At 37.7% G+C, this 21,118-nt stretch overlaps 4 protein-coding genes across 5 annotated transcripts; 3 read left to right on the top strand and 1 right to left on the bottom strand.

The window, feature by feature from the left end:
- The first annotated feature begins 5,539 nt into the window (after nucleotides 1–5,539).
- On the top strand, nucleotides 5,540–10,714 carry LOC112166081 (phosphatidylinositol/phosphatidylcholine transfer protein SFH13). The gene is made up of 15 exons (XM_024302839.2): nucleotides 5,540–5,812; nucleotides 6,717–6,828; nucleotides 7,000–7,303; nucleotides 7,421–7,520; nucleotides 7,794–8,060; nucleotides 8,177–8,254; nucleotides 8,356–8,460; nucleotides 8,546–8,595; nucleotides 8,671–8,770; nucleotides 8,858–8,956; nucleotides 9,052–9,150; nucleotides 9,256–9,403; nucleotides 9,621–10,006; nucleotides 10,086–10,160; nucleotides 10,310–10,714. The coding sequence occupies exons 2-15, from the start codon at nucleotides 6,822–6,824 to the stop codon at nucleotides 10,328–10,330; spliced, it is 1,839 nt and encodes a 612-aa protein (XP_024158607.1). The 5' UTR covers nucleotides 5,540–5,812; nucleotides 6,717–6,821; the 3' UTR covers nucleotides 10,331–10,714.
- Nucleotides 10,715–12,197: 1,483 nt separating this feature from the next.
- Nucleotides 12,198–14,152, top strand: LOC112164882 (GPI-anchored protein LLG1). Its single transcript, XM_024301226.2, has 3 exons — nucleotides 12,198–12,480; nucleotides 12,596–12,652; nucleotides 13,560–14,152. Exons 1-3 carry the CDS (start codon nucleotides 12,375–12,377, stop codon nucleotides 13,922–13,924), a joined length of 528 nt encoding a protein of 175 aa, XP_024156994.1. The 5' UTR covers nucleotides 12,198–12,374; the 3' UTR covers nucleotides 13,925–14,152.
- Nucleotides 14,153–14,297: 145 nt separating this feature from the next.
- On the top strand, nucleotides 14,298–16,016 carry LOC112164880 (pentatricopeptide repeat-containing protein At2g20540). Its single transcript, XM_024301222.2, has one exon. It carries the CDS (start codon nucleotides 14,325–14,327, stop codon nucleotides 16,014–16,016), a length of 1,692 nt encoding a protein of 563 aa, XP_024156990.1. The 5' UTR covers nucleotides 14,298–14,324.
- Nucleotides 16,017–16,084: 68 nt separating this feature from the next.
- Nucleotides 16,085–20,257, bottom strand: LOC112164881 (actin-related protein 8). Of its 2 annotated transcripts, none has more exons than XM_024301224.2 (12): nucleotides 19,742–20,257; nucleotides 19,560–19,633; nucleotides 19,389–19,459; nucleotides 19,247–19,314; nucleotides 18,855–18,916; nucleotides 18,620–18,717; nucleotides 18,382–18,463; nucleotides 17,853–17,995; nucleotides 17,330–17,460; nucleotides 16,976–17,109; nucleotides 16,784–16,902; nucleotides 16,085–16,512 (listed from the first exon to the last, which is right to left on the bottom strand). In XM_024301224.2, exons 1-12 carry the CDS (start codon nucleotides 20,074–20,076, stop codon nucleotides 16,438–16,440), a joined length of 1,392 nt encoding a protein of 463 aa, XP_024156992.1. In that variant the 5' UTR covers nucleotides 20,077–20,257; the 3' UTR covers nucleotides 16,085–16,437. The 2 variants fall into 2 exon arrangements, 1 of the variants encoding a protein (XP_024156992.1); XR_005799731.1 differs by having other exon boundaries at nucleotides 16,487–16,512; nucleotides 16,784–16,898.
- Nucleotides 20,258–21,118: the final 861 nt, after the last annotated feature.

Raw genomic sequence — 21,118 nt, 5'->3', positions numbered from 1 at the left:
TAAAGAAATGGGTGGATGACTCGATATCATATTCTCACGCATTTTATCTATTTCACCAGTTGGGCAATTGGCTTAGTTTGTCCTAGCTGCAATGGCTCACATATAGAGGGAGATAGATTTTGTGCAATGGATTGGCGAAGGGTTTTACACAAAAACGTAGTGGGAAGAATGACAAAGAAACCATAAGAAGATTTCTATATATATTAACGTTTTGTATTGGCATTGCCGCATTGGTGTCTGGTTTCATTTTACGTGATGCACTATCTATACCAAACTTTGCTTTTCTTATCTTCTTATTTTCTAGCAGTTCACCCTTCATATTCAAATGACTGAAATGAGTGGCATACGTGCATGGCCTTTTGCGATTTGGATTAATCATTGAAAGCGTGTAGTACTTAAAAGGGTTATGCGCACCTTGATGACCCAATCGACCTGAATTCTGATTGTAACACCAAACTTATGTAAAGCTAGCTTTGTAAAAAAATTGAAGCTTTTAGTGGATCACATACATCTTTGAAGATTTTGCTTTAGCAAATATATGCTTTCGTTCGTATTTATGATGATGAGTCATTAGTGAATACCGATCAGACATCAAGTGATGCAACATATAATGATTTCGACCAAACCAACAACAAATCAAGAAAATGATATCCTTCTTTCTTTCTTTTCTTTTTTTTTTTGTCCTTGACCAAAAGCCCTAAAATGAGCCAAAGTTATCCCACTTATCTCAGTAACAGATTTTTATTCCCACTAACCCAATTTGAATTGAAATAACAATTTTACCCTTAGTCTAATTAATGAATTACAACCACATGCCCTTCTCTCTATCTCTCTCACAAATTTTTATTCCCACTAACCCAATTTGAATTGAAATAACAATTTTACCCTTAGTCTAATTAATGAATTACAACCACATGCCTCTCTCTCTCTCTCTCTCTCCTCTCTGGTCGGCAACGATACGAGGACAACGATGACGTCGATGGAGGTGATTCTCGATGAAGCTGAGGAGTCGACGCTGTCAAGGACGCGCAGCTTGCCGGCGATGGTTTTGATCGGATCTGACGGCGCCTTTTATCGCTGCTTCTGAGCGACAAATTAGATTTCTGTCTCCGTTTTGGAGGAGTAGAATCTTTGACTGATCTGCTGAGATAAGCGACGTGGCGGTGGTGGTGGTGGAGCTCTGGCGGGGTCGATGGTGACATCAATCTCTCCCTCCCTGGCGAAAGTTCACCAGCGAGCCCACCTGGGGCGGTTTTTCGGTGAGATTGAGCACGGCTTCACAGCTTCACAGAAGGGAGAAGGGTGCCCAAATCAATTTCATCACCTGCCCCCGCGACTAGTACCTCTAAACAGCTTAATCAAGCCGGTCCTTCCCTTTTCTTTTCTTTTTTCTCTTTTCTTCTTTTTGGCCTTTTAATGAGAAATTTTGGTAATATAAAATGTAAATTATTGGAGTAACAAGCTACAAAATGGTGTTATGCCAAGGACAATACAGTTCTATTGGGGGGCAATAAATGTTTTGAATTGATGTAATCTCCTCATTTTTTTTTCTTTAATCAAAGTTTTATTTGTGTAGTTTTAGGAAAATTAATTACCATTTTGGTAATCTAAACGTCTATTTGGGGGCAATAGACGTCTACTGGGGGGCAATACATGACTGATAGTCGTCTATTGGGGGGCAATACATGGCTGATAGTCTTCTATTGGGGGCCTCTATTAGGAATAGATGTCTATTGGGGGCAAAAAAACTTTTCGGTGAGATTTTCAACAAATTTTGGTGGGCGGCAGCTGGTGACTGGAATCCGGCGACCGGTGATCGGATTCCGACGAAGTCTCCTATGGTTTCTCTCTCTTCCATTCTCTCTCTCTCTCTCTAAGTAACAAAGGGGTGAGGGGTAAAATGGTATTAAAAAAAATTAAAAACTAAGATTTCTTTTTTATGGGGTATTAGGGGAGACTCCCTTAGAGTGTATTGAGTAAGAGAGAATTAAAAAAATTTAATGGGGTAAGTGGGAAAAAAATCCCTAGAAATGAGGTAAATGGACAAAACCTTTTTTTTTTTTTTTTTCTCTGAGAGGTAATCAAAATAATACACATTTAATGAATTCAAGTCTAATTTGTGGTACACGAATATTTATAAAATTGGTTAAACAAGTGTCAATATAATCTTCAAAATCGATTTATCGATTGTGTTTAATTACACAATTTAGCGTGTTTGAATATACATGAGTTCAAATTGAAATTAACTTCAAAGAATTTGCAATTCTTTAAAAAACACAATACCGACTTTGTAATTTGATGTCCAAAAATTCAAGATATGATAATTTTTTTGGGGCCATCATTTTGATTATTAAAATATTTGTAAACATTTTAAACACATGGATCAAAATAGGAATACGAAAGATAAAAATACTGTTATATTAGGTTAATACTTGCATAATTGCAAGTGACATGGCATTACGTACATCGTACAAAGTATCATACAAATTAGTATGTCAGTGGCGGAAATTAATACACACTTTTCTTCATCTTTTCGTTTGTATGAGAATAGAATATTTGACTTGCACAAAGAGAGGCAACCTTAAGATCGAAGAATAAAATGCACTAGGAAACAACATAGAGACTTTACATTAGTGAGAGAATTTGCCGTGCCAACCTCTAACACTCAATCTCATGATTACAAAATGAAGACGAATCTTACTCCAATTTGTTTGGCTAGCTTTTTCTAAGTGTCTTTCTAAATGTTTCCAATAAGTTTCTAAATGTACGCAGCTGATTTTATATTAAATAATATATAGTTAAATCTAGCTAAATTCTCTAAAATATCCTCATCTTACAAAACAATGTCTCAAAAGCATACCTAGCAACATCTTCCCTTTCTCTTCTTATCAGTTAGAAACTCAAAGTTTCAAGATACATGTTTTGCTAGGAATGGGTAACTGGAGAAATTTTACGGTGCTAATTGAGAATCAGTTTTGGTTCAACTAATTCTCAATTAAATTCAATTAAAGCAAAAAAAAACTTATTTCAAGACGGAAGAAAGGTGCGAATCCATATGAACTGCACTTGTTTCACTCATAATAAGCCTTCATCTCATGGAATTGATTTGTTGTATCTATACTACAAATCAAATCAAGAAGTAATGTTCAATGAATATTAGGTGATGTAGTACAATCTCATCGTGCATCATTTTCTAGTCTAAGATGAAACTCTGGCCTCCGAGAACTAGCTGAACAAGAAAGAGAAGCAGTAGTGTTCACCTGGTCAGTTGCTGACCAAAGAATTTATGCTCAATAACCCTTAGATTTACATCCAAGGGTGGAAAACAAAACACTTTAACTTAATAATAATTATCTCTGCCATTGGATTTACATCCAAGGGTGGTTGAGCATTATTTTCTTAGTCAATAACTGACCAGGTGAACATTTTCGGAAAGAGAATAACATGTAGTAGAAGATGAACCAAAACGATGTTGTCAAAAGCTTCGAATGAAGCGATCGATGACGGGTTTTATACAACGTTGAAAATCATGATCTCGAGACCTACAATTAGTTTGCAATGAATCCACAAAAACTATGAAAGCAACTAATAATTAAATGTGAAATTCGAATTTTCCAACTTATGCTTATGCTGATCTAGAATTTTTTAATTTTTTTAATTTTTAATTTTATGATGAAGTTCGGATATTAGCTAAACTTGCATGTTTGTCAATAGTTGACAATTCAAATAAATTCAAACACCTTATTCTTATATTTTAAATTAAAAAAAAAACAAATAAAATAAAATACACCGACATTACGTTACGGGAGAAACAAATTTGAGTTAAAATATAAATTTCCAATTCCCCCTCTTAAAATTTCCAACAGTTTCGGAGTGATTCCGATTGATGGCGGGGGAAACAACGCAAGAACCTTGTGATCAATAGCAATCGTAGTCACGAAGCTGGGAATATGAATCACCTCCATAATAATAACGCTGCCATTGTTCGGTGAGCCATGCAATACCTATACACAACACCGTACGGCGTCGTATCTGCTGCTGTTGTAAATGAACTAACCACCTTCAACAACTCCAGGAATTCCGATGATGGCGATGAAAATTTAACCTAGTATTAATTAATGAGGGCCGACGCAATAACATTGATTATTAGGGTTCTGGGAAATTCTGAGCGGCAGGATTATGCAAACGAGAGCGTGCGTAGAATTATTGACCCATCATGGGTTTGGGACTGTGATGGTGATGGTGATCAACATGAGACTTGTACTATTGCTAAGCATATAGAGTAATGGGGGGGAGTAGGCATCGGCAGGGCTAGAGCTGCTCTTCTGCAACTGAGAAATCTGTGCCCAGTTTTATAGGGGAAAGTGAACCAAACCAAGCTTAGTTATTTTGGTCGTGTGGGGAACTGTTTCCTAATATTGTTCACCTTCTTCCATGCAACTTTATTAGTTGACTTTTAATTTCTTAAATGGAATTTTCTTCCCCAAAATCTCATCATTTTGCCCTTTTATAATTTATTTTGATACTTTATAGAAATTAAATACAGTTAATATATATATAAATAATATTAAAGTAAGAAAATGTTCTTGTACTATGCCCACAAACAAAATTTTAGGTTGTTTTGGAGAAATTTTTCTTGTGTTAATTGATGTGCTAATTTTAATTTGATTTGTACTATGTAAAGATTAAAGAACATAAAAATTACCACCATGAGGAGTATGAAACAAAAGCAACCTAAAATAACGTCAAATTGAAACAAAGTCATATGATTGAGAATACAGAAGGATCTGATCTCATACTATTAGTGTTCTCACCAAAACCAATTACACGTCGCCTGCTGTGATTGTTGGCTTGTACTATCCAAGCAATGTTTAATTTTCTTCTAGTAATTTTGACAGATCATAAAAATGAAATTAAATAGCGACTCGCACATGCAACCTTCTTAAAATGCACAAAACAACATCTTGAGCAGAACGTATACTTAGGGTAAAATAGCGATGGGTTCCTCCATACAGATGGTGATGGCTCAAACGAATCCATAAACTCCAAATCCAACAGACGGAACTAAAATTTTGTCATCCTTTCCCCATCAACAAGTAAAGTCCAAGAACCCCAACTTCTTTTGGTTGCAACAGTCCAAAGAACCACCCTGTAATATTTACTCTTGTCTAAATGCGATTAACCACCTTTAAATCTTTAATTAACAGTTAAAGCACGGTTTCGAATATAATAAAGATGGCGCGTGAAGCTCAAAAAAAAAAAAAAAAAAAAAGTTAAACTCGCTCGTGCTTTCCTTTGCTTTATCCAACAGCCCCAATCGTCACCGTCAGTCCAACTTTGCCGCAAAGTCCCTCAAAATATACTAATTTATTATTCCCACCCGTTTTCTTTTAATGCGAAAGCAATAAAACCAGGACACGACACGTACACAAATCTCGGGGGACACCATAGGAGCTTAAATAATAAATAAATAAATAACCCAATAAAATAAAACTAAAAAGAAATTAAAATTGAAATAAAAAGAGAACAGAAGGACAGCTGGGGGAAAGAAGAAGAAGAAGGAGAGCTCTGTTTTCTCTCTTTCTCTGTGGGTTTGTTTTCAGCTGCTCTCTCTCTCTCTCTCTCTCATTTCTATTCCTGGTTCATTCAAGTTTTCAATTCTCTCGAGAAAATTCCGGTTATTTTCTCGGGAATCTCTCCTAACGGCTTTTCCCTCCGCCGTGAAATTCCGTTTCCGTTTTCTATATACCTCCTCTGTTTCCGGTTAGATTCTCTTCGCCTGAATCGGAACACGCCGATTTTGATTCCAAAGGTTATTTTTTTCTCTCTCTTTGATTAAATAAATTTTGTTTGGTTTCGGAATTGAGTGATTCGAAATCCAAATGCAATATTGTGAACGATGAATTTCCCAAGTTTCTGGAGTGATGCGTTTTGGTGGCGGATTTTGAAGCGCGTGATCCGAGCTTAGGCCTACCGGCATTGGCGAGATTCAATGCGTGTTGAGGGAGAAGAAGGAGGAGCGTTTAGGTTGATGAAGGTTGAGACGCTGTAATGGCCTCACTGTTTCTCCTTCGTCAGTTTTCTGAGCTGGAACGGGGTTTCGGGGTTTTTCGGCTATTTAGGTTGATTAGAGGGACTGAGTGGACATGTGTTTAGGGACTGGTTTTGGAAATTTTTACTCGAACAGAGTTTTTGGTTGGGGAACAGGGAGAGTCGAATCTGTGGAAGGTGGTGATTTGGAGATGATGAGAATGAATCTAGGGATTGATGGTGAGGAATCGGGGTCTGTGTTTCGGATTATTTAGGGGAAACTTTACCCGCTTCAGATCTATCTACAAGAATAAGTGATTTACTTTTGAGGTTTAATTAGTGATTTATGATGAAGGAGTTGGTCTGGGGACATTTTGGTGTGTGAATTCAATGCGATTGTTTCCTTTTCGTTTCGTTTCGCCAAACGCAGCAAACAGGGTTCAGAAACGCATATAGCATTTGGTGGATTTGGATTTAGGTTTTGTGGTTTTTAGTCCAGCTTTGGATTGTGGGGGAGTGGATTTCGGGGTTTTCGATTTTAATTTTTCAAGCTATTGTGTTATATTTCATTTTTTTGTCCTACTAAGTAATAAAGTCTGTTACTTCACTTCACTTCTGTTCTTTGTAATGAAGATGGAACCATGTCTAAATGTGAATCCTAACTCAGCTGCTTACATTTCTGACAGTACATGGTGACATGCGTATTCTAGAGTTTGCTGTGGATTTGCCTTCTGTGACTGAAATTTTCGGGTCAAAATATTCAACTAATCTTCCTCTGCCACTGGATTAGGATGTCAGGTATGGTTTCTGGTTCACAAGATGTATCTTTTTTGAAGAAAAGTTGATTGTATTCGGGGCTGTATCTGTTAGAAAAGTTGTGTAGAAGTTTCAGACAATTATGTATTTTGTGGTGTTGAGGCTAATTTATGTTACCAAGGTATGTAATTTGGTACATTTTGTTCATTGAAGGCCTAGAAGGGTGGGGAGCGCAAGATGAAATTAGAGATCGAAGATCAGATTTTGAGAATTCTGAAGAAGAGAGAAGACGTTCAAGAATTTGCAACCTCAGGAAGAAGGCGATAAATGCTTCAAGTAAGTTCACCCATTCTCTTAAGAAAAGAGGAAAAAGAAAAATCGACTACAGGGTTCCATCGGTTTCTATAGAAGACGTACGGGATGCAGCAGAGGAGATTGCTGTCCAAGAATTGCGTCAAAGACTGCTTGACAGGGACTTGTTGCCTGCTAGGCATGATGACTACCATACTTTGTTGAGGTAAGTTGAATATCTTAGTGAACATGGTGCCGGCCCAGATAGACCTTTTTACTTCATTTTCAAATTCAGATATGTTGATTATATAGCTTAATGTTATCCTCTTCCCTCCTGATGTAGATTTTTGAAAGCTAGAGACCTTAATATTGACAAAACAATTCAATTATGGGAAGAAATGCTTAAATGGAGAAAAGAATTCGGGACAGACACCATTTTGGAGGTAATGAGGATAATTTATGTTACTAATGATATAGCTGTAGATATATTATGTATTAGACTTGAAGTTTTTGGTGCGCTGGGAAAGAGGAATTGTCTAATTGTACTACTGAACTAAGACCTTGAAATGGAATGTCATCTTTGGCAGATAATTAATTAACATCTTATGGTTGGAATGTCATAGTATGTTCAAAGGATACTTTGTCTGTTTTTTATTTAATTATTTGTTCCTGTTTTTGGTCAGCTCTAACTTATTATCATTTTAATCAACATGAAGGATTTTGAATTTGGAGAGCTCGATGAAGTATTGCAATATTACCCTCAAGGGTACCATGGTGTTGATAAAGAAGGGAGGCCTGTTTACATAGAGAGACTGGGAAAAGCCCATCCAAGTAGGCTTATGCAAATAACCAGCATAGAGCGATACCTAAAGTACCATGTCCAAGAATTTGAGAGGGCTTTACAGGAAAAATTCCCTGCTTGTTCAATTGCTGCAAAGAGACAGATATGTTCTACAACAACTATTCTGGATGTGCAAGGCTTGGTATGCTGACACCTACATCTTAGTAATTTCTTTTTTCTCCAAGTTTGTATTGTCTTTAGCTGTGATTGCTACTTGCAAAATTTGAACCGGTAAATTGATGTTCATCTGAATTTCAGGGCATGAAAAATTTCACGCGCACTGCTGCAAATCTCCTGGCTTCCATGACAAAGATAGACACCAATTACTATCCTGAGGTAACTCTATTAGACGACTATTAGTTTTTTCGTTTTCGGTCATAAAATATTTAAACTTGTTTATGAGTGATATAATTATCTAACTGTTGAGCAATATACAGACATTACACCGGATGTACATTGTGAATGCTGGTCCTGGCTTTAAGAAGATGCTTTGGCCGGCCGCACAGAAATTTCTTGATGTAAAGACAATTGCTAAAATACAGGTAAAGGTTATTGCTCCGGGCCTGTAGTATCTCAATTTCTTCCTCCTTCCGCCTTGAATATGGTACTAATTATCTGAATATCCAGGTGCTGGAACCCAAATCCTTGTGTAAATTACTGGAGGTGATTGATTCAAGGTATGTTTACCTTATACTCTGCAATTTTCTTTTGGCAGTGCCTGTCATCTCACTGTTACATATATCTCCTTTCAGTCAGTTGCCAGACTTCCTGGGTGGATCATGTACATGCTCTGCCGAAGGAGGCTGTCTCAAGTCTAGTAAAGGTCCATGGAATGATATCGAGATAATGAAGGTATTCCTTATCTTACCTGTCTATTAGATACACTTTTTATGCTTGTTTCAGGTTTGATTAATCTGAGGTTTTCATGTGTATTTGTAGCTTCTGCATAATGCTGAAGCAACATTTGTGAGGGAAGTAACCAGGGTGTCTAACAACCAGCAGATATTTGACTCGTATGTTCAGATACGGTCACTGAAGGTTAGTTGAAAATTATTATCTGTAGTTTTTGACCTGGCGATAGTTAGATGAAGCTGATGGATATAATTTCCTTTTATTTTTCACTTATTAATCAGGCATCAATCGCCAAATCAGGGTCAGATATTGATGATCCTTGTTCATCACTAGGACGAAGGACTTCTACACTTCCTGCTTTGGCTGCAGTAGATGAAGAAGTGAGTTTTAAACTTCGGATTCTCAATATTGTGTGGTTCTATACTTCTATATATGTACTGTATGTGGGTTTATGTATTGATTAATCTATTTTTATATACGTCAAGGCATCTGACCAAGGTGCTTACTACACTTGTGACGATCATTTTCCTCTGGTTGATAAATCCATCACAACTAATCTGGGACATGATCAGGATCAATCACTTGATTGTCGTATGAACAATGGTTCTCGTGAGGCAACATTAAATTCAGAAGGTACTTGTTCTTGTAATCTTATTTGGCAACCAATTTTTCCATCTTCTAGTGTGTGTGTGTGTGTGTGCGCGCGCGCGCGTGCGTGTGTATATTCGATTAACAAGTTGCATAGTTGTAGATGTTGATAATAATGCTCTTTGCATAGTTGTATATACTTTTCCATCTTTGATGTCAACATACCTTTTGGCTCATTTCCCAAATTCATGGCTATTTTCAGATAGTTCAGTCAGCCATCAACTTGACACTGTTAAGGATAAAATTGAGAAGAGAAATTTCCCTCGTGTGGCGAGATTGATGATATCTTTCCTAGTCAGGCTAATACCATTTTCTCATATTTTAAGATTGGAATTTTGGAAAAGGCAGAACAACAATGTTTACCCATCTAATTTGGAGGAAAGCATCCCGGATACTAATTCACCGGCACCTGAAGCTGTGGAAGAAGACCATGTCCTTCCATGTTTACAGCGTCTTCAACAACTAGAAAAAATATACGAGGAACTCAGCAACAAGCCTGCTACCATTCCTTTAGAAAAGGATCGAATGCTTATGGAATCATTGGACAGGATTAAGTCCGTTGAATATGATCTTGAGCAAACAAAAAGAGTATGATATGTTTGACTGCTTTTAATAATTTTTTTCAAACCTTTAGTTGGATGTATGAAATTACTTTTTCATGTTACAGGTGTTGCATTCTGCAGTGGTAAAGCAAGTTGAGATTGCTAATTTGCTGGAGAATCTAGACGAGTCCAGATTTCATGTAAGTTTTTCTTCAGCAAAACCTTTTTCTTATCGTCATTTTCAAACCAAAATATGCATACACAGTTACACACACGGAGCGAATATTTCACATTATAGAGTTTTAGCATTGTTAAGCCGAAATCTGAGATATGGATCTATTCTATGCAGCGAAAGAGACTGTTCTGTTGAATAGGTAATCTTAGTGGAACGGAGTAAAGAAGTATGATGATGCAGCTACAGCAATATACAGACTGGGAAGAGACACTTGGAATTTAGAATACAGTTTCTTTTTGCCCACCCCACTTTTTTTTTTTCTTTTTTATTATTTTTTTTCTTAAACCGGGCTGTAACCTTTTGCTGCTTTTGGAACAGAAGAGTGCAGGGATGAAAAGAGAAAGAAAAAAAGAATGAATGAAACTTTGTACAATGCGGCATCACTTTGTTTCAGAGAAATATTACTAGGTCTTTTAACTCTCTCTCTTTAGAACAGATCCAGTGCCATGTACATAAAGAAAATTACAATGTAACAGAGGTTCCAAGTATCTTTCAGGCCAACCACACTAATTTAATTTATACTTGCATTACCTATTATCAAATGATGCTAGAGTTGCAAGATTAAGAAGATTTGGTCATACTTGCATCTGGTTACAACAAAAATCAGAACAATTGTTCATAGTCGAACAATAAGTGAGAAGAATCCTAGTTCTAAAAGTTGAGCTAACACGCAATTGCTTTATGATCAAGGGTGACAATTTTTGATCCCTCAAGGAACGAGTGACTAAATTCTTGATCACTAGATGAGAATAAACACTTTCGGAGCTTAAAACTTATTGATGAAGTTTTGGTAAATCTATGCTACGGGGGACCATCTTTGATCATCAACATCGTTAGTTTATAATTCTTGTCCGTGGTGACAGCAGGATTTAGTTGGAATGGTTGAGCTAACGCGTAATTCCCATTAAGATGGTGACCGAACCATCTCAACTGAAATGGTTAAATTGCCACTTATACGCGCAACAATGGGAAGGAAATGCTTAAATTGCTTTTATATTAAGACAATGTATAGGAATAGTAATGGAGATTTGGGTTTCTCCCATGAATGAGGTAGCCCCAATTTCACGTGTCAAGCTACTTTACTCTCTTAGATTTGTAATCACAATTCTGAAGAAATAAAACAACAAAAAACACAATTTGTTAATTTATTGCATAAATTTGCAATCGAATAAATTGATTCCTTAAATATGATATAAACTATTAAATTAAACATCGCATGGATCCATCGTGATCTATCTAATTTCTTGTAACGTGTCACCCATTTAACGGAGCAATATCATCATTTTAATCAGTTTACATTTAGTGGATGGTTACTCTTCTTATTCACATTAAATAAATCAGAATGATGTGAGATAGCCTGTTATGTGCCATCGACATTAAAGGCTGTTCTCATTTTGATTCAAAGAACTAGAACGATGATATTGCTCCAAATGAGTGGCAAGTGAAGAGCATTCAGAAGTAAAATGTTGATAATTTATTTCTAGTTCACAATGTTAATTTCATTAACTGTCAATTTTGTTTATAAATTTACAGAAGAATCAAGTTCAAGAGAATTTTGATAGATGTTAATTTTATTCATATCACTTGAATAATAGACGAAATATAAATCACACCGATTATCAGTCTTTTCAATTTATTATTATTTTTTTTTCTAATAATTTTAATAGACTAATCCGACATCTGGTTGATGAGGCCTCACCGAAGCTCACAATCTACAGTGAAATTCCAAAATACAGAAAACAACTAATTAGAAACCATCATTAACTTTAGATAAGGAAGGAAAAAAAAAACCACAATTAACTTAATAGGCTTAGATCTTCCTAGCTTTATGCTAGTCCAAAAACAACATTATACAAAAACAAAAACAAATTAAAAAAAAGTCAAAAAATAGATTGAAGATTAACGCGGTTAACCATGTCCTGCTGTACTCCATTTTCAGTCTAAGCATGACACTCTCCTTCCTTCAGGTGTGTTAGGTACTAATAGTTGCCACCATTTCTTCCTTTTTCATTTTAAGCCTGTGTATTTAAAGCACCAACCCTTTTTTCTATCTATTTTCTGGTTTTCTCTCCAGAAAAAAGGAATATAAGAAAGTCAAGGACACAAGCTAGAGGCAAAAAGTGACAAGCTTGATCTCTGTCTTGGGTTTCTTTCTGTGCTGTCCAAGAACCCAGAAAGCATGGTGTTGAATCAGAGCTTCAGCTTCTGTTTTGCTGCTCTCTTCTTCTTCTTCATTTTGTTGGGTCTCCCTGCTTCTTCTTCATCTTCTCCCACTTTCATTTCAGGTATTGTATTGCTCAATTGAGCTGACTGTTTCTGTATGTTTAGTTGGATTGAATTCAGATAAGCTTAGATTTATCAAAGCTCTGAACTTTTTCATGTTTTTGTGTGCAAGTGCAGATGGTATCTTTGAATCTCAGGTTTCTATTGGCCGGAACCTACTGCAGGCCAAGAAAGGTTTCATTTCCTTCATACCCTTTTTGTGTTGTTTATAGATCATAAAGTTTAGTTCTTTAATCGAAATGTAGTGCTGCAAGGTTTAAAGTTAATGTTTCCTGTTTTCAATTTTAGTGTGTTACTGTATTGGACAATGGAAGTATATGTTGAAGTTTTCACTAGTGATCTGTTATTGGAGAGTTGGTTTTGGAATTTGGATGATCAACTTAGTAATCAAGTATTTGTCTGTGCTGATGTTTCAGTTTCTGGTAGTGAAATTCAAGTCAAACTGGCTCTGGGATATGAATTGACTAGTGAAAATGAAATTGGGGATCTTGCCCAGAATTCTACTATGTTTGCAAATGGTTTATGGGTTGATCATATATCTGCGTACATGGGCTGTAATGGACATACCAAGGTTTACTTTAGTTTTAACTTGGGTGTTGGAAAAAGAAAGTAAGGGATCTTGGAATCAGGCTTTATTTTGAAGCCAAGCAACTGGGGCAGATTTTAGCAACTTGATTATGCTGTGTAGTCTCACCTTGCATCTATGGATACCATTTGAGTTGCCCATATTCCATGTGATTATTGAGAAGTGGGGATGCTAGTCTTCTAGTGTTTTGGCAATTATAGTACGAGAAGCTTATCTTTTGGTCCTTTGAGAAAGATGGAACGCTAGAACTAGAAGCAAGCATGTTGGGGATCATAGATGGCATAGCGAAAGATAGAACAGAATAGAGGATAACATCCATGATTCAATTAGGTTCTTTTTTTGGTTCTGGAACTAGAAGCAAACCTTATATTGTTTCATCCTAGGCTCTTTCTTTGGTTCTGGGTTGCATAAAACTCAATCTTATCTGCATCTTCTTTTTGGACATCTTAACAGAGGTAGTTAGTTTGATGAGATTATGTCTTCTGTTATCTGCAGGTTGTCCAGTAAACTTTGAGTTTTTGAACTACACCATCATCACAAGCCAATGCAAAGGACCACGATACCCTGCTGAGCAGTGTTGTGCTTCATTCAAGGAATTGGCTTGCCCTTATGCAGATGTATTGAACGACTTGACAAATGAATGTGCTTCTATTATGTTCAGCTACATCAACCTCTATGGAAACTACCCTCCTGGCCTTTTTGCCAACGAGTGCCACGAGGGGAAATTGGGTCTTGCATGCCCTGCATTACCGCCTTCAACTTTGGCTGATGATGTAAACGGGGTTCATACCACCACCTCTCCATCTCCATTGCTAATGCTCACAGCTGGTTTCCTATTGTTGCTTTTCCGGTTACTATGAATCTCCAGACTATTTTCCACTGATTAGTATACTCTCAAAACTTGTGAGGGAGTGACAATTTTTTCATTCATCTCTGGTTTCATCCATATTGTGGTAGGCATCCCTTGTTAATTACCGAGTTACTGAGGTTAAACATCTGTGATTTGTAATATTTAAGCTCCCTTTTGTGGAATACCTTGACAGCTACTATATGCTGCAAAATTGTTTAATGCCAAAGAGCGAACCTTATACGCGTTGAAAGATCAAATTTGCAAGTTGTTCATTTACAATTTATGTGTCAAAATGAGCTGGAGTTGTGTGCTGTGGGCCCCTGATGCAATTATCTTCATATCATATGTTGCCTTGGACTTTTGTTTTTCTGGCTCTGGATAATTGAGGCCACCACTAACTAGGGACCAAAATGAAAACTTCAGCAGAATCATATCACTTTCTTCCAACAGGCCATAGCTGTTCCAATTGGAGACTTCACATGGCTGCTGTTGCTACTCCATCTCTTCCCAACCAGAACAAGTTACCATCCTTCTCGTCGAGAATTCCGGCCCCCATCGTTTTGCTTCAAATGTGCAGCAACTTTCAAGAAGTAAGACAAGTTCATGCTCAATTGGTTGTATCAGGACTAATTGAGCGCCCTATAAATGGTGGGAGGCTTCTTCAGGCCTATGTCACAGTGTCAAACTTTAACTATGCATTATCAACTTTTGATAGCATATCTAATCCTGATGTGTTTGCCTACAATACAATGATGAGAGGTTTAATACTGAGTAAGTCCCCTTATCATGCACTGAAGCTCTATAGTAGGCTTTTACTAGATGGTTTAAAACCAGACAATTACACCTACACCTTTGTTCTCAAAGCATGTTCCCAAGTGAATGCGCTCTTCGAAGGTAGAGAAGTGCATGGCCGGATAATTAAGGCCGGAATAGCACCAGATACTTACATTCATAGTTCACTGATAAACATGTACTCGAGTTCATCAGATGGTTTGGTCTGTGCAGAGCGAGTTTTAGCTGGCTTTTCCGAGGATAACACACTTGCTAAGAACTCCTTGATTTCGGGTTACCTCAGTCAGGGTCAGGTAGAAAGTGCTAGAAAAATGTTCGATAACCTGGTAGCAAAGGATGATGCATCTTGGAGTGCAATGGTAGCAGGGTACACAAAGAATGGTATGTATGCAGAGGCATTAGTCATCTTTCGAAAGATGTTGAGTTCTCAAGTTTCTCCAAATGAATCAGCACTTGTGAGCTCATTGTGTGCTTGTGCTAATTTGGGAGCACTAGACCAAGGCAAATGGATACATGCATACATTGATAGAATTGGGGCTAGGATTAGTGTCACTGTGGGTACTGCTCTTATAGACATGTATGCAAAGTGTGGCAGCATAGAAAATGCCTATGAAGTTTTCAGGAAGATGCCACAGAAAGACGTAGTTTCATGGGGAGCTATCATTTCTGGTTTCGCCATTCATGGGCGAGCTGCAAAATGTTTTGAATTGTTTGATGATATGGTTGCTGGTGGAATTCACCCAAATGAAGTAATTTTTGTAGGTATTTTATCGGCTTGTTCTCATGCCGGGTATGTTGAAACAGGATACAAGTACTTTGACCAAATGGTTCATCATTATGGGATAAAACCATCCATTGAACATTATGGATGCATGGTGGATCTTCTTGGTCGTGCAGGGCGGCTGGCAGAGGCAGAAGGGCTCATCATGTCAATGCCGGAACTGCCTAACTCGGTTATATGGGGTGCATTTCTTGGTGCTTGTAGAATGCACAGTGACGTGAGGAGAGGTAACCTTGCTTTCAAGCACTTGACTGATCTTGAGCCAACGTCTGGTGACAGATACAAACTTGCAGGAATTATGTTTGCTAATGCTGGGGAAAAGGAAAATGCTACTAAAATTAGGACGATCATCACAGATAATGACTTGGAGACAACTCGTGGAGTAAGCTCAATTGAGATAGATGGTGTAGTCCACGAGTTTGTAGCAGGTACCATCAACCATAGCAGGCACAAAGAAATTTACAGAATGTGGGAGAGGGTTAATAGGTTATTAGAAATCCATGAGCTTGAAATTTGCATTCCATTCTAGCATACTTGTAATATAAGTCTGCATTTGATGCTTATTATCAGGTTGATAGTGCAATGAGCTTGGAAAAGTGCAAAACTGAGGAAAATAGCAAATCGACATTTGAACCTACAAATATCTTGATACGATACCATACTTGGGCAAAGCCTCATCGTACGCTTTATCGTTCAGAATTATATAGAGGCTTGCGTTATTTGCAATTTATTGGAAATATTAGTTACATCATAGATTGCTTATTCTAGGACGATCAGTTCAAAAATAAAAGATGTATACAATATGGAAAACTCTTAAATGTCACCCCGTTCTTCTCTACAAAACCCCTTTCTGCTCAGTTGGCAGTTATAAGAATACGAACCTGGACTCCACATCACTTACAAGCCACGGAAGCGCCCAGAATCCCAGATAGATAAACCAGCTCAAGTATTCACCATTGTTTGACTTTTGACTTCTGCCGGAACTGCTTCTTTGTCACGCACCAAGGACCGGGGAAGGTGCTCAACTGTATTATTGCAGGTAAATTAGATTAAATAGAATGCGATCAACACTAATACTTGCAACTCCAACCAACAAGATGAAAGCTAGAACTTGATATGTGATACTGTTCTAAAAGTGCATGAAAGACAAAATATGACCAGAAGGATAATACATTGATCTATAACCAACTCAACCAATGCATTCAAAACAAGCGTTTCTGCTAAGATACATGGGGATGGAAACACTTGCAATTTTGATGTTTGAAATGTATATGCAAATGCTTCTGTTGAGCTTACACTGCTGATTATTTTAGCCCCAAACCATGCAGTATCTGCACCAAATGGAGGGGGAATGACAGTGATTCCATTGGACACAGATGGAGGGAGAAGTCCATGTAATTCCTTCTCTAATCTTCCTGTATGAAATATGTCAAGATCAATATACTCACATGTAATATACCCACTTTACATTCCATAATTGACTGATACCTGCAAGTCCTGGTAAACATGCACTGCCTCCTGCCAAGACTACAGTCTTGAACCAAGAATCATCGCCTGTTAGTTCTGCCGAATGGCAATGGTCCATACAAAGAGCAACAGCCTGGTGCAAACCCATGGTACGCCTACCAAACATAAAATTAGAAAATTTGTATAAAAATTTCCTGTGAAGTTCTGTATTCTAATAAACTAAGCGGTAAAATGAACAGAAAGCATGAGTAATAATTGGTGCTATATGCTGAAGAAATTTTTTTTTTTTTTTTTGGGGGGGGGGGGGGGGGGGGGGGTGTGTGTGTGGGTGGAAACAGAAAATAAGTAGCAGAACTTCCAGTAAAACATACTTACACTCCTGCAAGTAGTGGCTGGAATAAGATCTCTCCTGTTTGAAAGCGCTCTTTTGTAAGACGTTCTCCAAATGAGGCTTGTGTGTTTTTAGAAATTTCAGCTTCATAATCAGCAGCTACATAACATAGTTGCTGTTGGTGTTTAAACAACAACATTAGCCAACATCATACGGGTTTTTGAGAAACAATGAAACATGCAATTGAAACATATCTTCTTCTTGATTTATCATGATAAAATTATAGTTTGCAGTTCCAACACTTGCAAGGAAAGCATGGAGGATTATTGAACTTCTTCCCCTAAGACGATTATTGAACTTCTTCCCCTAAGACGCTCAACTCACCTCTACAGCAGTAGGTTTCCATATATAACATCAGGCAATTTGCCATACAAAAGAACATAGAAATAGACACTGCTGTTATAAAGAACAATTGAATGCTAGTGGTGGCACTAATAGTTTCTGAACAGTCTTATATGAGGATAAATATTGAATACAGCATGCACCACAAACAGATAAGAACTTTACCTCTTTTATAGTCCGGATGGTGTACAGTGATTCAAAATTGATATTTTTCTGCTGCATCAGCTCCCTAAGGAACCCAGTAAGCTTTAATGCTCCCAACCCAATAACTTCTACACCCACCTTCCGCATAACTTTACCATTTAGAACTATGAACACAAAAACAAAGTTCCAATCAATTCCATCAACCAGAAACAAAGATAAAAGAAAACTACTGGAACTGAAAAGTTCAGTACATGAAATTTCAGGGGAACATGCGAACAAATTTAAACAATAAGCATATGCCTTCGACAGATTTACAAGTCACACATGCCTTGGGCAGATTGCTAGGTAAAGATATATGAGAGGTAAACTAACTCAAAGGACTGAGCAATAATATGACATTACTGAAATTAAAGAACGCAAATCACATATAATAATAAAAGAGAAATTATAGACATTCCCCCAGAAAGTATAAAGCATTATGGAGAACAATTTTAGAATTTATTAAGCCCAAAATCAGGAGGAAGATTAAATAAAACTTAGGAGGGCTTACTTGGAACAACAGAAGTGACCTGGAAGCCAATATTTACAACAATCCCAGAAGTTCTTCTCGCTGCATATAAAGCTAAACTTGCCTACAATTCAGAAGCAGAGAATAAATAAAATAACAGAACAGCACTAATCATAGAATTACCTGGTCTCATTGTGCTTCAAAATTAATTAATGATTCAAATCCAGTTTGCAAATCTGAAACCAAGAGATCCAGATAGCGGGCAACGGGGAGAACTAACCTGATTAATTGCACAAACAGCGGGGACATTCATGTCAAACAGTACTCTATATATGGCATCTTTGAGCTGTTGTCTCGATGCTCTGGCAGATTCAGTATCTGAATATAGGCACATGAAGTAGGTGAAAAGTGTAAGTAATGAAGGACGTAAGAATAAGAAGATCAGAATCATAACACCAAGAACTAATGCAAGCAAGGAAGATATCACTCTAGAGAATAACGAGATAGTAACTCACCATCATAATGACAGATTGGAACAGAAACAACCACAGGCTGCAAAAATGGTTTCACCTGCATCCTATATACATAAGCACGTAAGAGCTCTATGTGCTACCAGAGACACAAGCCATTGACTATTTGAGAGTCAGAGCCCACATGCAACATGATGATTAAGGTAGTCTAGTAGATTAGTAGTTCAGTCTTGCATGTACTCCTAATTGAAAATTTTAGTTCAAATCATTTTAACTGTGCTCACTTGTATTCACTTGGCAAAATAGTCTACCTTAGATAAGAAAAAAAAAAAAAACAAGTAGAATAAACTGACTGAAAGAGTATAGCATTGGGAAGAACAGGTACCCGTTGTTTGACCAGAACATGTTAGTAAAAATTAAAATGATCGAAAGCATACCTGCTATAAATAGTACCAAAAAAGTGGTGTAGTCTGGAGTACATAGGAGACTCAACGTTACCAAATTCCTGTACATCACATCACTTTAGAAGAGACATGGCAAGAAAATTCCAATTTATTCAAGTATGAACAAAGGCCTCACCAAAAAGGTTGCTGACCGCCCAGCTGGAAAATCATCTTTACTCCAACCAAACTTGCAGTAGCCAGAGCCACCTTCTCGACCAAATAAAAAATGAATCATGCACCAAATATCATAAAGCTTAATTACTAAATTGCTATATATATATTAAGTAAAGACGTTAAGGACATTCACCGTCGATGATAATAGCACCGCCTCTCTGACCATAAATAGACATCAAAGGCAATTGAGGCAAATCAGGCAATGGTCTGCAACCAAAAATTAAATCATCATCAAACAAACAACGGAGTTCATTTGAAAACTAGACAGGCAATAATATATAGTATTTAGCTTTTGGGAAATGGAGTTGAACATACTGAATATGGTAACCGGATCGCAAATGCGTATCGGAGAACAAGATGCTCTCCCAATGCAGCTCCTCCTCCTGCTGCTGAGTCTGCCAGAAGAAAATCCAGAGCTCATTGTCGGCCACCAGCGACCGCCACGCCTTGCACACCACGCGAAGCCTCGCCGCTCCCTTGGGCCCCACCAGCCTCACAATTTGCATCAGCAGCTCCGTCGGAATAGGATCGAACGCCCCCAGAAACGGCGCCGTCGCCGAAGAAGAAGCCGAAGAAGACGAAGACGAGGAGGAGGTGGAATTCTTGCGGGTGGAAACCGATTCCCAGACCTTTCTGAGTAGCGCGGCCATGGTCAGAACGGCGTGTCGTTTTTTTTGGACGGACTTGGAAACTGACTGAAGCTGGGAGAGTGGTTGGTGGTGGCGCCGAAGAGGAAGAGGAAGAAAGGAGGAATTGGATGACGTGGGTGGACTGTGGTTGCGCCACGTGACACGCCTCGTGAAACTTGTGCTTGTATAGTAGCTCAGCTCTCCCTCCACTCCTTTTAAAGAAGAAAGATATAAAGTGTTAACTAACTGGTCCTTATCCTCTGTTGTGGATATGATAACGTCCTATTATCTAGCTAGCATAATTATCTTTCAGTTGTTGATAGATGTTTGTAATCTTTAGAGTTCTAATTGTACTACGTTTTGTATACAGCAGCATGGTTGTATTATAAATACAATTATTCAATATAAAGAATTCATTCAGTTCCAATAATTCTTCAAAAAGGACCCACATGGTCCAGTTCAGTTGGCAAGTTGACTGTGCTCCTTAAGCAAGTTGAGGGACTTGAGGCAGAGGTCTCAAGTTCGAGCCTTGTGTATGGAAAAGACTATGCGGGGAGGGCAAGCCCACCTATTTGGTGTACTCGATGCCCGGAGGGGGGGGTGTCGCTGCGTCTTTGGCGCGGCACTGTGCTGGACTTCGGGTAAAAAAGGCCATTGTGTGCCTCCTTGTGGTCCTTCCCAGTACCTCCTTTTTAAAAAAAAAAATAATAATAATAATTCTTCAAAAAGGAAGTTGCAATTTGTTGCACTAAATGTGGGTTGAGGTCTCTAATAAAGTTTTGATGGGTGATGGAAAATCAAGTTTGAAAATATAGGATTGATATCGGTCGTGTCTATTTGTGTAGTGATATTTTGATTTATGTTGAAACAGGCGGTGAATTTTTCGTTTCACTTAGACTAAAAGAAAGAGAAATTGGTCTATACGGTACTTAAAATATTGCTCATTATCAATTTCGGTACCTCATTTTTTGAAAATATTATAAAAGTACATGAAGTTCTTACCCCAACCGAAGATAAGTACCTAGAGTCGTTAGCTCCGTTACGAAGGTTGCAAGTTGTCAAT

Source organism: Rosa chinensis, chromosome 5 (assembly GCF_002994745.2).
Source record: "Rosa chinensis cultivar Old Blush chromosome 5, RchiOBHm-V2, whole genome shotgun sequence".
In the NCBI taxonomy this organism is placed as follows: Eukaryota; Viridiplantae; Streptophyta; class Magnoliopsida; order Rosales; family Rosaceae; genus Rosa; species Rosa chinensis.
Note: the sequence above shows the minus strand (reverse complement) of the source record. Positions and strands in the feature narration are given on the sequence as shown.